The following is a 12,724-nucleotide window of genomic DNA, read 5'->3' on the forward strand; positions in this document are numbered from 1 at the left end:
AAATTTTATACAACATACACGAATGTATAACATAATAGAAGACACTGTAAATAAGGAAGATAAGAATCTCCGTATTTATATATCATTTCATCCTAAAAAATATCTGAATATATCAAAAGGAAAAAGAAATATTCAATTTGAAATAAGAGGACTAAAACCTAATCGCTTGAATGTTTCCTTAAAATAAATTTAAAAAAATCATAATGCTTTTTTCTTTTTAATTAAAGAATTCATACAAATCATTCTAACTGTATTGTACTGAACTACATAACAAATTCATTTACATAAACTTTAAAACAACTTAAACATGTCATCAATTGGAATGTTAAATAATTAGAAGAGATTGATGGACATCAGATATTTCTCAGCATATCATCGCTTCTCCAGAGTTTTAAATTTTTGTTCTGTGAAAATAAATAAATAAATTAGATGCCAGGAATAAAAGTATTTAAGATTTTAATAATATAAAGGTAAAACTGAATTCCTTATTATTAAAAAACGAATAATTTAAAAAATACTTATTTTTTAAATTTTCTAAAATGAAAACTTGAAATTATTTTAATGATTTATCAAAATATAATCCAATATTTTACACAAAAAATTAATGTAATTAAAAATATAATGATCTACTTGATAATATTACTATACTAATTAATGTTTATGCTAATTTTTCTCATCCCACTCTCTGTATATAATATCAATACAAAATCCAATTCTAGAAATGTGTTATATAACATTTTTATTTAATTCACAAACAAATTTTTTAAAGAATGTTTTTCCATTCATGAAACAAAACTTCTTAAAGATAATTTAACTTTTATGTTAAATATTTAAATAAATCCAAATAGTTTTAATTTGACATAAAAATAAAATGAAATCATGATCCTGGAGAATCCATATAGATTTTTAAATTCTTTGAGTATTTCTTTCTTTGCAATATTCTTCAGAAACAACTTCAATAATATGGACATGTACAATTTTTTTAAAAATCTTAATTTAAAATCAATAAATAAGTACTTCTTGATGAAAAAGGATTAAAAGACAACAAAGAATAAAAATTCTACAAACTTTGAATGTGTACGTGAATGAAATTCATTTCACAAAGGTATATTTATCCTTAACATTAAAATAAAAATATGGCTCAGTTATTGGTTAGCCAAAAAGCAATATTATCATAACATGGGAAATGAAATATTTAAAATTCAATTGAAAATTTTAATGAAGATGGTAAATAAGCTTTACTCAAATTGTTAGTACACAATAATCTGAAATTCAAATTTTTAAATTAATTATTTAAAGATATATATTGAACTATATTAAATATAAATATGAAGATAAAGAAGTGCTCAATAATTGCATATAAGATTTACCTAAACGTTTGGAATAAGCATCCATCATATACGCAACAGCTTCAAGTTTACTAGTACTTTCATTGATAGAATCAATCATTTCTAAATATGGTTTCAAAGCTGCATCTGAAAAATAATACAGTCAGTTTTGGATGATATATTTTCATAGCTGTATTCAATATAACATACATATACTCTGTAAATTTTGTTGGGTCAGAATAAACATAGTATAGTCATAAAGTTCTCAATACTTTTGCCACTCACTAAGACCATCAGCCATTAAGTGTTAATTGTAATAGATCTAATATCAGATTTGGCAAGTCAGAGTTTGAAAATATTGAATTTAATGACAATATTATGCATCTTAAGCCAACATTTATTTGAAAATATTTGTTTATAATTTATTAATTAGAATACAAAAATTTCAATTATAAAACATAATTTTAAATTATCATAGAGCCTGTAAGGACCAAACCTCTTTTCAGTTATAGTCATAACATATTCAACATCTAAAAAAATTAAAGTTCTCTTTAAATACTAAGCAGCTCAACTTTTTCCTTGGAATATGGACTATTCATGTTTTATAATAGAAACTATTGATCAGCTTAAATCTATATTCCCTAGTCTATTGTCAAAATAACACAAATCATTTGGAAATTGGAAATTTCACTTGTTTTATATTTAAAGTTTGCAAAGTTGGATGTTATAGTCATACTCATACATACATACTATTCGTTGAACATAAGAGCCATTCGAATGTAGTCAAGTCTTATAGCATCATCATGACATGTAGCTATCTTCTTATATTTTAGGTATTGCAACTTTGTTTTCTAATTCTTCGTGTACATTACACAGGTATTAAATGTAATTTTTTTTCTTAAGTTTTAGCAATGGAAGAAAAACACATGATTAAATATTTCATGAAGCAATGGAAATAGTTTAAATTTCAATTCAACAATGAAATCTCTAAAAATTGAACACACAGACACAAAATATTTTTCAAAAATTGCCCAAATAAAGAAAAAAAAAATTTTTAAACTAAATTATTACCAATAAAAAGACAATTTTTTAAATTTCAACATAGTGTAAATATTAGTTTTGCGCAAGAATATTTTCAGTAACTTTCATACAAAAATTCCAAAATGTTAATTAAATCTTAAAAGTTAAAAAAAAATCATTTCAAAGAGCACATTTTTACCCTCCAAAATATGTGTAGCTTTAGGTGTTGCAGTTTGTTATTTAAAATACCAAAACACACAAATAAAACAGACACACACATTCATCTTTATTATTAAGATGAATGCTCTTACCCTCAGAATTATGCTCATGTTCCTGTATTATGAAGAACACATTATTAATTTTGATACTTTCTCATCTTAACTCCAAACATAATCATGGTTTTCTTCTCAACCAAAATCTTAACAAAAAAAAAAAAAAAGGTTAGACAAAATTTCATTTTAACATTGTACCAGCATATTTTATTTTAAAATTTCTGAATTAGAAGACACCATCTATCCCCAAAAATATTTAATTTCTAAATTTATGAAACTATTTAGCTAAATTTCATAAATATAAATATATATTTAATATGTGTGTAATAATATCTTTTAATTTAAATCCTAATTAATTTCCTAATTTTTTTTATATTAAATTAGTCCAAGTATCTTCATTCTAAAATGTTCTCTAATTTCCTGATCTAAATCCTATTTTTTTATTTTAATTATTTCTAACATGCACTCTACAAAAAACTGCTTACCATTGCAATCTTTCATATTCAGAATGAAGGAATAAATATCCCTAACACCTACACATCCCTTTCAGAAATACTTAAGGTTCCCTTTCCTACATCAACATATGTCAAAGAAATTTCTATCAGAATCTCTTAGTAAAATCACTAAAGAGAAAAATTTCTGTAATTTTACTTGTGTCTTCTGGTGTAAAAGAATGCATTCTGCCTTTGTCCTTGAGTACAAATTATGCCACTCATGGTAACATAAATCAAAGTTAAATACCGAAATAATGATTTTTTTTGGCCATATTTCTACAAAAATTATGCAACATATATATATATATATATATATATATATATATATATATATATATTCAGACATTTTCAAAAAATGCTAACAGCATTTTCAAAATAAGTATGTTAAAATCTGCATTAAAATTTTATCCACTTAATCTCAAAATCTGGTATGAATATTTACGTTTCTCAGTCATTTCTTTCAACTGCTTGTTCAAATTTCCTCCAATTTTTCTCAGACCAGCATATGTCATATCACATTCTCTATTTAAATCAGCCAATAACTTATAGTCATCTTGTGCAACTGAAAAAGAATGTAATCAGTATTACTGAAAAATAAATGAATTGAAAATGATACAATGAATTCCGATTTTATAAATAGAATTGTAGTGACAGACTAGTCAGGTTGCCAGATGGCAAGTAGGTCCTTTTACACATAATATGAGCACCCAGGATGATATATGAAAGATAGAGGGTAAGAAAGGTAAAAACATGCTTCAATAGCAAATTTTTAGAATTTTCTTTGTTTTTAGAAATAAGCTAACCAAATAGTTAGAAATTACTTTTGGGTACAAACACACAACCCTTTTTGAGGTCTGGTCCTAATATCCTCTTAAGACTTTTCTGAATGTAGTGTCCTGCAGGAAAACAGAATAAATGCTACATCTCTTTACTGGATGTAAGTGTCCTTACAATAGGTATTAAAAAAAAAAAAAGTCACAAAAGTGTTGAATAAGCAAACTGGCCTTTCTAAAGTAGAACAAAGTCTTTGAACAGCTAAAATACTTACAAGGGCACAGAAGAATGATGTATTTGATGACCACAGCCACATTTGAGAAAAGAACATGCATGCTTTTTCTTAGATTACTGTGTCTGGAAGCATTTATTTGATCATGCTTACAGTGCTACTAAGAGGGCAAAAGTACCAAATTGTACTAATTATATTTCTGGGCACTCTTTCAGGGCAAATGATTGAGAGAAAATAAGACATTCTCGTTTTTAATGAGCAGAGATTAAGACATGCATATCTTGCAGGAGAAAGAAAGAAAGGAAAAAAAAAAAAAAAAACTGTAGAAAATTGAGCTGAAATTTTTGTTTCTTCCCTTTTACTTTGCTTCTTTTGTGTTAAACACTGGTTACTTTCAACAATCACATGAATCTCACATTTTATTATTTGTATTAATTCAATCATAAAAACCTAATTTAAATTTCCACACATAATGTAACCTACGTTCAAAGAATTAGTTATTATTAAAGCCAGTCACTGAATGTAAGTGAACTAGTTATAGGTAATTGAATTAGTTACACCTATATTCAACGAAAAAACATTTATATTTGAATGAAATTTTTTATGAAGAATAAAACACATTTAAAAATCAAGATATTCAATTATGATTATTTTACTTTTAATTATGTAATAAATGAATTTAAATTCATTATATATAAAATGAATTTAAATTTGGTCAAAATAAACTAAAAGGATGTTTAACTTTCCTGTTTTTAAATTATATAAGATGTAAATAAATCATACCAGCTAATTCTGCTTCGATATATTCTGCACTTTTCTTAAACATATCCACAGCTAATTCATTTAAATTTTGTTGACTATCGTTAGGTGATTCAGCTGCCTCCATTTTTATAAGATATTATGATTATAAATATTTTGTTAAATTAAATTTATAACCTCATTAGATGTTATGTTTAGACAGAGAAAAAAATGCTTTACAATTTCACAATTCGAAACCAAAATGTAAATACAATCACAATCAAGTAAACTGAGATGCCAGATACCATTAGATTTTATAGCATTTAAAGAAAACTATTAAAAATATGATTATTCCTTTAAAAGACTTTGTTATATATTTTTAATGAATAAAAAATTACTGAATTTCCACCACTACTTTTGTAATTCTGTAAGTATATCACATAGCATTGATAAATCTGATTCAGCTGTTTTATCTAATTCGAATTGCAAGGTTTGTTTTTAACTGTAGCCGTATCCACAATAAAAAAAAAATGCGCGTAAATTTGTTCCAAAATATTTTGTTGTGTGTATTTAAATGAATATTTTAAAATTAAACTGCACTATTTGAATATTTTTCGGTGCTCTGAAGATTAATATATTTTTGTATGCAATTTAATCTCTTATGTGATTACTTCTTCTTAATTATGATGGTAAAATTGTGGAAGGTATATTTTCCAATTATGTAAATCAAGCGTTATACTTAATTTATCACTTTCTTTATATCTAACTCCTTTCTAAGTATACATTATTCGAGAAAATATGTCATTTTACAAGATAAAATTTGCTTTTATTTGTAAATACAGGAATTTTTAGAAACAGATAGGTCAAATAATGAACAAGGAACTATAAAGCAGAATTAAAGTTTTACACATTCTTGTATTTTTTATTAAATTTTTGCTGTTGCCCCTTTAGCAGGGATCTTATCTTTTCTAAGCATGATTGTTATTACTAACTAGATTAATCTTGACTAAGATGTGATAATAATTATCATCAATATTTGGTTTGTTTAAAGTCATGTTAATTGTAAAGTATCAAATTTTTTTTTCATTTTTCTTAAAAATTTTTAGTATTTTTTTTAATTCAGAGAAATTTATGTTACTTTAAATAAATAATTAAGAATTTTTATTGTTTAACAATGTAAACACTTTTTAAAATTCAGAAAAAGAATCCAAACTAGGATTTATACAGAATTATCCAAGTTTGCTGATCACTTCAAGCGAAGCACATGAAAAATATAGTTAAAAGGTTTATCATACTTTAAGAAATAAAATTTATGATATTGTCATATCAACATTGCTTAATATAGAATTTACAATATAGTTTTTGTAAGATTTCAACATTTTTTAATGCAAAATTTGCAGTATTATTTCAACATTGTTCTACTATATTATACATTGTTCAATTTAGTAAAAAAGAAAATCTCAAATGAAATTAGTTATTAGGCTAAAATTAATATTTTAATGGCATAATTTTATATTTAAAATGCTTTTTTTCCTGTTTTAAAATTAGTTTTTCACTCTTGAGTTTTGTTACATACTGTATTTTATTGTTGTTGTGGTATTATTAAATACTATTCAAAATGGTCCACAATATTTGAAGTTATAAGACAAATGTATATTGTCAATTATTAAATTTTATGAAAAATGATGAGATTTCCATCATGTTTGATAATTGATAATGATACTCTATTCCACAAGAAAACTTGATATACTGTTAATCAAAAGTTGAAGTATACACAACATAGCATTTCCAGAAATTAACTACACACATTCAAACAACAAATTATTAACTAATTACGATATGGTATAATACTGCTCAAATTGCAACTAGAGAACTTTCTTCTCAATTTCACTTCAACAAGAAAATTTATTTAACTTGACTGACTCAACCTAAATACAGCTTTAAATATAATCGATAGCATTTTCCTGTCTTTGTGTATGTTTCAACTTATACAAAGACAGCTGTTACAGAAATCAACAACCAACATGCAATTTGTTAATTAAATAATTATGCTCAGCATTCAACACTTGAAAGAGAGAATTAACTTGATTCATTTTTGTGTATTTACTTCTGCTTATATAGCTTATATTACAGGGTATGCAATCTTGTAGAAAGATTCTGTATCTAGGCCTCTAATAGAATTTATTAGAGAGAATTTATTTTGTAGAGATGTCACCTAACTCAACCTTGCATATGTGAAAACTTTAATTTTTTTCAGCTAGTGTAAGTGGTCAATGACTTGGCATCCATTAATCTCTTTCTCTGTAATGACATGCTTTGCAGGTCTCTATAAATGCTTCTGCCAATTAATTTATAGCACAAGTTTAAAATATTTGTAACACTCTTTCTTAATATGACATTAATTCTGTAAGATGTAATATAGATTCTTAATATTATATTTTTAAAATGAATTTGAAAGAGATAAACTTTCTTTTTGCTTAATGTGCTTGCACTAATGCTTAAGTCAGTATTTCTCACAAAATATTTTTTTATCATAAATTATGCACAGATTTAGCATTTAAATGAAATGTTGTGATCAAAAATAAATATAAACACCTAATAGCATTCCCTTTTTATTTTTAGAGCACAATTCCATGCAATAATTTTGATGTCTATGAATTATAAAAGTTATTTCTAGCTCTTGACAAAGAGTTGTATGAGGCTTAACCAAATGATGCATAGAAAGACAAGCTTAGATCATGTAAGTAGCTTGAAGTTTTCTGTGTGCTTTTAAGTAAACTTAGTATTGAATATTAGTATTTTTTTAGAAAAATAATCCAGATTATGACACATAATTGATAATCACATTTGATAAATTCTACAATTTCAAATAAGACTATCTAATATAAAACAAAACATTTTCATTGTAAGAGATATTTTTCATTATTTAAACACAATTCAATTGCATGTTTTCATGCTAAATGGTTTCTCCCTCTCTCTACTCTACTCCCAAGATGTAATATAAAAATTTAATTTTAATTACTAAAGTTTTCTGTTTGTAGAAAGTAGACAATATTGTGCATCAACATTGTAATATTAAATTATTTACCAGCTCAGCATTGATTCTTCCAAATATTCTTATAGCTGAAATTTCAAAAAATTTCCCCTTTATTTGCTTACATGTAAGTTAACAACAATAAAAGAGAATAAACTCAAAATAATAATAATAAAGAACAAGCTTCTCTCATTTTGAAAATATATATCTGACAATAATTCATGGATTTTGAAATTCTTATCTAATCTTTTTTAAATTAAAGGTTAAAGATTTCTGAATATTTTGAACAAGAACTGTTTTTCATACTGTAGCTAAAAAGTGTGAAATAGCACTTTAGCTAAAGAGAGCATGTCTTATTTTACCTGAATGCAGTTTCTTCAAGAATCATATCCATAGTGCCTCTTAAATGCTGAAGCATTTTATATGAAAAACTTCTATTTATCTGTATGTTTAATATTTTTATAACTGATAAATATTCCTCATCAAAATACACTTATTCAATCTTTTATTTTCTTATCTAATTAAAACAAATACTTATAATTCATTCTGCCAGAAGATACTTTTTAACTGATCTTGATAGATAAATTTAACTCCCATTCCTTAATTTAGTCTGAACTAGATGGTCTATGTTAGTTTTTATTTATTTATTTTAAATTTTAATTTGGGAAAATTGGAAAATGCTACTGTACTTGAGAAATTTGAATACTGTTAAGTTAATAAAATGCTCTAATATTCTAATATAATACTTATATATTTATTCTTTATACAATAGTTTGTTTATTGGTTTCTACTGTACTGCATTTATGTTATAATTTACTTTTTTCTATATTGTGGTACTTCTATTATCACATCGTTTCATTAGTGTGTCATTAGTAATCATTCAATCATGTGTCTTTATCTTTTTTTTTTTTTCCGTAATAGAACATTTCTATGAATTGGTGAAATATAATTGATGCAAGTTATCAAGATGGATTCTGCAGCTCTACTAAATTGTAAATATGAATATCAGAATTTTTCTGAGTGTTCTAATTCTCCTCTTCTACTACTTAATGAGAAAAATGTTATACTTTTCAAAGGATCATATTCAGTATCTTCTGTATTGTGGAATAGTATTCATTTTTTGTTTGGAGAAATTAAAAAACACTTCTTTATTATAAAAACTCTTGCTTTAGATAAAACAAACTTAATGCAAAATGAAGACCCTTTGACTTGTATACAAAATTCTCGTATTGATATATCAAGAGTTTTTCAATGCATCCTGAAAAACCTGCAATGTATGAATTCATGCTCTTCTTCTGATTTAAAGCCCCATTATAAAATTATTGCCACTTTGGTTAAGGAAATTAAGCATTTATTAATTTTTGTTGGTCGAATTAATGACATACCAAATATAGTTACCACCGCAGATTCTGTTTATAGCTCTGATTATCACTACTGTTACGTTCATCTTTTTTTAGAATTATGGTATAATTCGATAAAAATTCTTGTAGCAGTGAATAATATATGTGTGAGAGAAGGAAACTTAGAATCATTTTGTAATGATTTGGATCAACTGGATACATATTTGCAAGTTATCACTTTATTTATCATTGATTATATCTGTATTACTGTAAGAAAGTACAGAAATTCAGACTCTCTTAACAATACTCCCTTCGTATGTAAATGTTTTGAAGATTTTTGGGGAATGCTAATGAAAGTTTTTAATTCTAAATTAGTGGATGAAAAATATTCCTTTTGGACAGTATATCATAATTCTGTTCAAAGTGTACAAAATCATGTAAAAAGTGGAAAATCAAACATGGACCTGCCTATAGATTCATTTTCATTAATAAATGAATCTATAGAATGTTCTCAGTTATCAGAATCTTGCCTTTGGTTGACATCACATATTGCACATTTATACATTTTGAATAATTGCAACAAAGAGCAAACTGTATATGGTTATCCAGTAGTAAAGTTCTTGATTCATTCTCTGTTAATCAGTAGCTCAGAGAGGACTGAAAGAAATCTGCGTTTTTCCTTATTTTATACATGGGAGATTTTGTCTTTCTGGGAACCATCGTCAGAGGTGTTACTAACTTTGACCGACTTTTATATTAAAAAAATTGATGAGACATTTTCATTGAATGAAAATGGACTGGAGAATCTTCCATACCTCTTCAGTGATTGTATATCATGGTTTAATTACATTGATAACCTGTCAAACACATGCATAACTGTTAGAAATGAAACAAGTTTTTATATATATTTACGTATTTTGTATAAACAACTCACAATGGATTGTAGTGAAGGAAATCTGTGGCGATCCTTGAAAGGCCGTGTGTACAGTAAATTCATGCCGAAAAAACTTATAGAACTTCCTGAAGTTGGATTACAGAATAGTTTTTCATTGATTTTGACTATAGCAGCATCTGGACAAGTTGAAGCAGTTGACAAAATATCCAGTTTGATTTCAATATTTAAAACATGCAATATCAAAAAGCAACTTATTTCTTGGAAAGCTTTATTTGTATTAATACTCATTTATCAGAAAAAGAGCTTGAATCTAAATAAAATTATAACTAAAGCTGTTGAATTTTTTAATTCAAAATGTTTTGAATATTATGCTACAAAAGACAATTTAAACAAACTGAATCTAATGAATTTATTATTTGTATATATTAATGGTATGAAAGAAGTGTTTAAACAATGTGATTTCTTAAAGTTATCAGAATATGAACTTGTTGCATCAGGTTTCTCCCTAATGTTATCTTCTAGCGGTGTTTCTGAATTGAATAGTATTTTGTATATTTTATTAGAGATTTTCCAAAAGGTACAGGATATGACAAGTGATATGGATAATGCTGATAATAGTATCATATTAGATGAATATCTTAAATTTTTAAAACATTCTTTTAAATACATATACCCATTTCTTGAGAAAATTTCAAACTCTGATACTCCTCCAATAGTTATATCTGATTTAGCAGCTATATTTACCATTTTATCTTATAAATTTTCTTCTTCTCTTGCTGAACAAGTAACTCACAACTTTTTAAACATATTTTTATGGTTTGGTTGTAAAAGGTCTCTTAACAGCTCTGTGATGTGTCACTATTTATGGTTAGTTTTGAAAGATGAAAGCTTACAAACTAATCTTAAGAAGGCTATTCCTAATTTTACTTCGCTAGTATTTCGGTCATGGTTAAAAGTGGTGATTGATCCACCAATTTTACCTCCAGCCTGTGAAGAAGTTCATGAACTTTCATTTAAAGTGCTTCTCTTGAGAGATTTTATGGAAACATTTCCCCAAGTACAGGATTTAGAATTCAGATCAGATCCTATTGATATTGCTATAAAAGTTTTTGAAATTATGGGCCAAAAATTTGAAGAAATTTCTGATTTGAAGCTTAAACATCAACTGAAACTGAAGGCAAGTAATTATTTTCAAAACTTTGCTTCATGTGCTTCAGTCCAAATAAAAAAACTCTCTAATAGTTCATTAAGTTTAGTATACAAAGTTATTTCACATCTTGTAGATAATTGTTCTCTGTTACTTCATATGCATTACAGTAGTGACAGTGTTTTGCAGCATCTTTTTGATCAAGTAATTCTTGTTCATAAAATATTTTCTGTTGACAAATCTGCCCAGTCAGTCACATCTCATGCTATCAATGAATTTTTACCTCGATTTTTGAAGGGTATTTTTAAACTGGATTATAGAAAAGATAAATTTGCTGAAAGAGTTCTCAAGCAACTAATAATTAATCATATTTTCCTCCACCCATCTGCAAACAGTTCAATAAAAAGATTATTGATTGCAACTGTATGTAGTAAAGAAGACAGTCTAAAATGGGATGAATTTGAGTTTCTTCTAGATATTATTAAAGATTATATTTTGGGAAATCCTGAAAATCCTATAAATGGATTTGAGTTATTATTTGAAATATTTAAAGCTGCGCCTCTCTTAAAGAAGGCATTTATAACCAATAGTCTTTTAAAAAGTGCTCTTGAAATTTACATGAAACAAAATAATGCTTTATCTCGGTATTTGTGGAATTTAATGGGCAAGATTTTTACTTATTTTAAAACATTTATGGACTTAAAGTGCTCTAAAAACATCTTGATTCCTATTCTTCAATGGTTCATTCAAGAAAAAATTAAATGGTCTTCTATGAGAGGATTCGGTGTGTTGGACTGCATTTCAAACTACCTGCCTGAAATTGTTTTGGATGTTGTTCCCATTCTTACCAAGACTGTAGAAGAGATGGAACACAATCGAGGCATGGGTGAGGACGTAGCTTTAAGAAATCTGCTGAAAAACACTATTTTAAAGCTGCAAGGAAAATTGTCTGCATGCAAAAAATAACTTTAAAAAAAATATTTTGTAAGATGATTTTTAAAACTTTTGATAAATGATTGACATAATATTGAATATTAAGTAGTTAACTTATAATCATCAAGATGAATATCAAGTTAAAAATTTTTATTTTATATATATATATATTTTCAAATTAACCACAAAAATTTTTAACTTTTTTTTTTAACTCCTTATTTGTTACAGCAAAATGTGCTTATTTGAAAATTAGCATTCTTGTAATCACACATACAAAAATACATTAATATAACTGAATTTTTCTAGAAATTAATTAAAGTTTATATACTATAGAACAACAACATTAAATAAAAAATATAAAATATTTCAATTTAAAATCATTAAAATAATCAAGTTTTTAACTTTTATTATTTGATTTTGAATAAAGTTTTTATATTGTAGCAATTTAATGTATTTTAAAATTGTGAATCTTTTATAATATGTTTTATATGGTTAATGTAATTTCAAAGGGATTTAA

At 25.8% G+C, this 12,724-nt stretch overlaps 2 protein-coding genes across 3 annotated transcripts in view; one reads left to right on the forward strand and one right to left on the reverse strand.

The window, feature by feature from the left end:
- Positions 1–201: 201 nt before the first annotated feature.
- On the reverse strand, positions 202–5,145 carry LOC129965786 (biogenesis of lysosome-related organelles complex 1 subunit 2-like). Its single transcript, XM_056079966.1, has 4 exons — positions 4,904–5,145; positions 3,557–3,676; positions 1,371–1,475; positions 202–404 (listed from the first exon to the last, which is right to left on the reverse strand). The coding sequence occupies exons 1-4, from the start codon at positions 5,004–5,006 to the stop codon at positions 373–375; spliced, it is 360 nt and encodes a 119-aa protein (XP_055935941.1). The 5' UTR covers positions 5,007–5,145; the 3' UTR covers positions 202–372.
- Positions 5,146–5,400: 255 nt separating this feature from the next.
- The window catches only part of LOC129965784 (fatty acid hydroxylase domain-containing protein 2-like), a 35,875-nt gene continuing 28,551 nt past the window's right edge, over positions 5,401–12,724 (forward strand). Inside the window, exons 1-3 of one of the 2 annotated variants that reach the window (XM_056079965.1) lie at positions 5,401–5,562; positions 7,481–7,598; positions 8,814–8,884. Coding sequence is in view for 1 of the 2 variants with exons in the window: in XM_056079964.1 (XP_055935939.1) it covers positions 8,845–12,240 (3,396 nt within the window). In the remaining variant the exon portion in view is untranslated. Of the gene's footprint in view, positions 5,563–7,480; positions 7,599–8,813; positions 12,430–12,724 lie in introns of those variants that run through there. The other variant, XM_056079964.1, reaches the window with a different exon arrangement.

The sequence above is a fragment of the Argiope bruennichi genome, chromosome 4 (genome assembly GCF_947563725.1).
Source record: "Argiope bruennichi chromosome 4, qqArgBrue1.1, whole genome shotgun sequence".
Lineage (NCBI taxonomy): Eukaryota > Metazoa > Arthropoda > Arachnida > Araneae > Araneidae > Argiope > Argiope bruennichi.

Coding starts and splice junctions, on each gene's coding strand:
- LOC129965786 (XM_056079966.1), bottom strand. CDS start 5,006: ATGGAGGCAGCTGAATCACCTAACGATAGTCAACAAAATTTAAATGAA. Junction 3,677..4,903: donor TATCGAAGCAGAATTAGCTG/GTATGATTTATT, acceptor ATTCTTTTTCAG/TTGCACAAGATGACTATAAG. Junction 1,476..3,556: donor GAAAGAAATGACTGAGAAAC/GTAAATATTCAT, acceptor ATTATTTTTCAG/ATGCAGCTTTGAAACCATAT.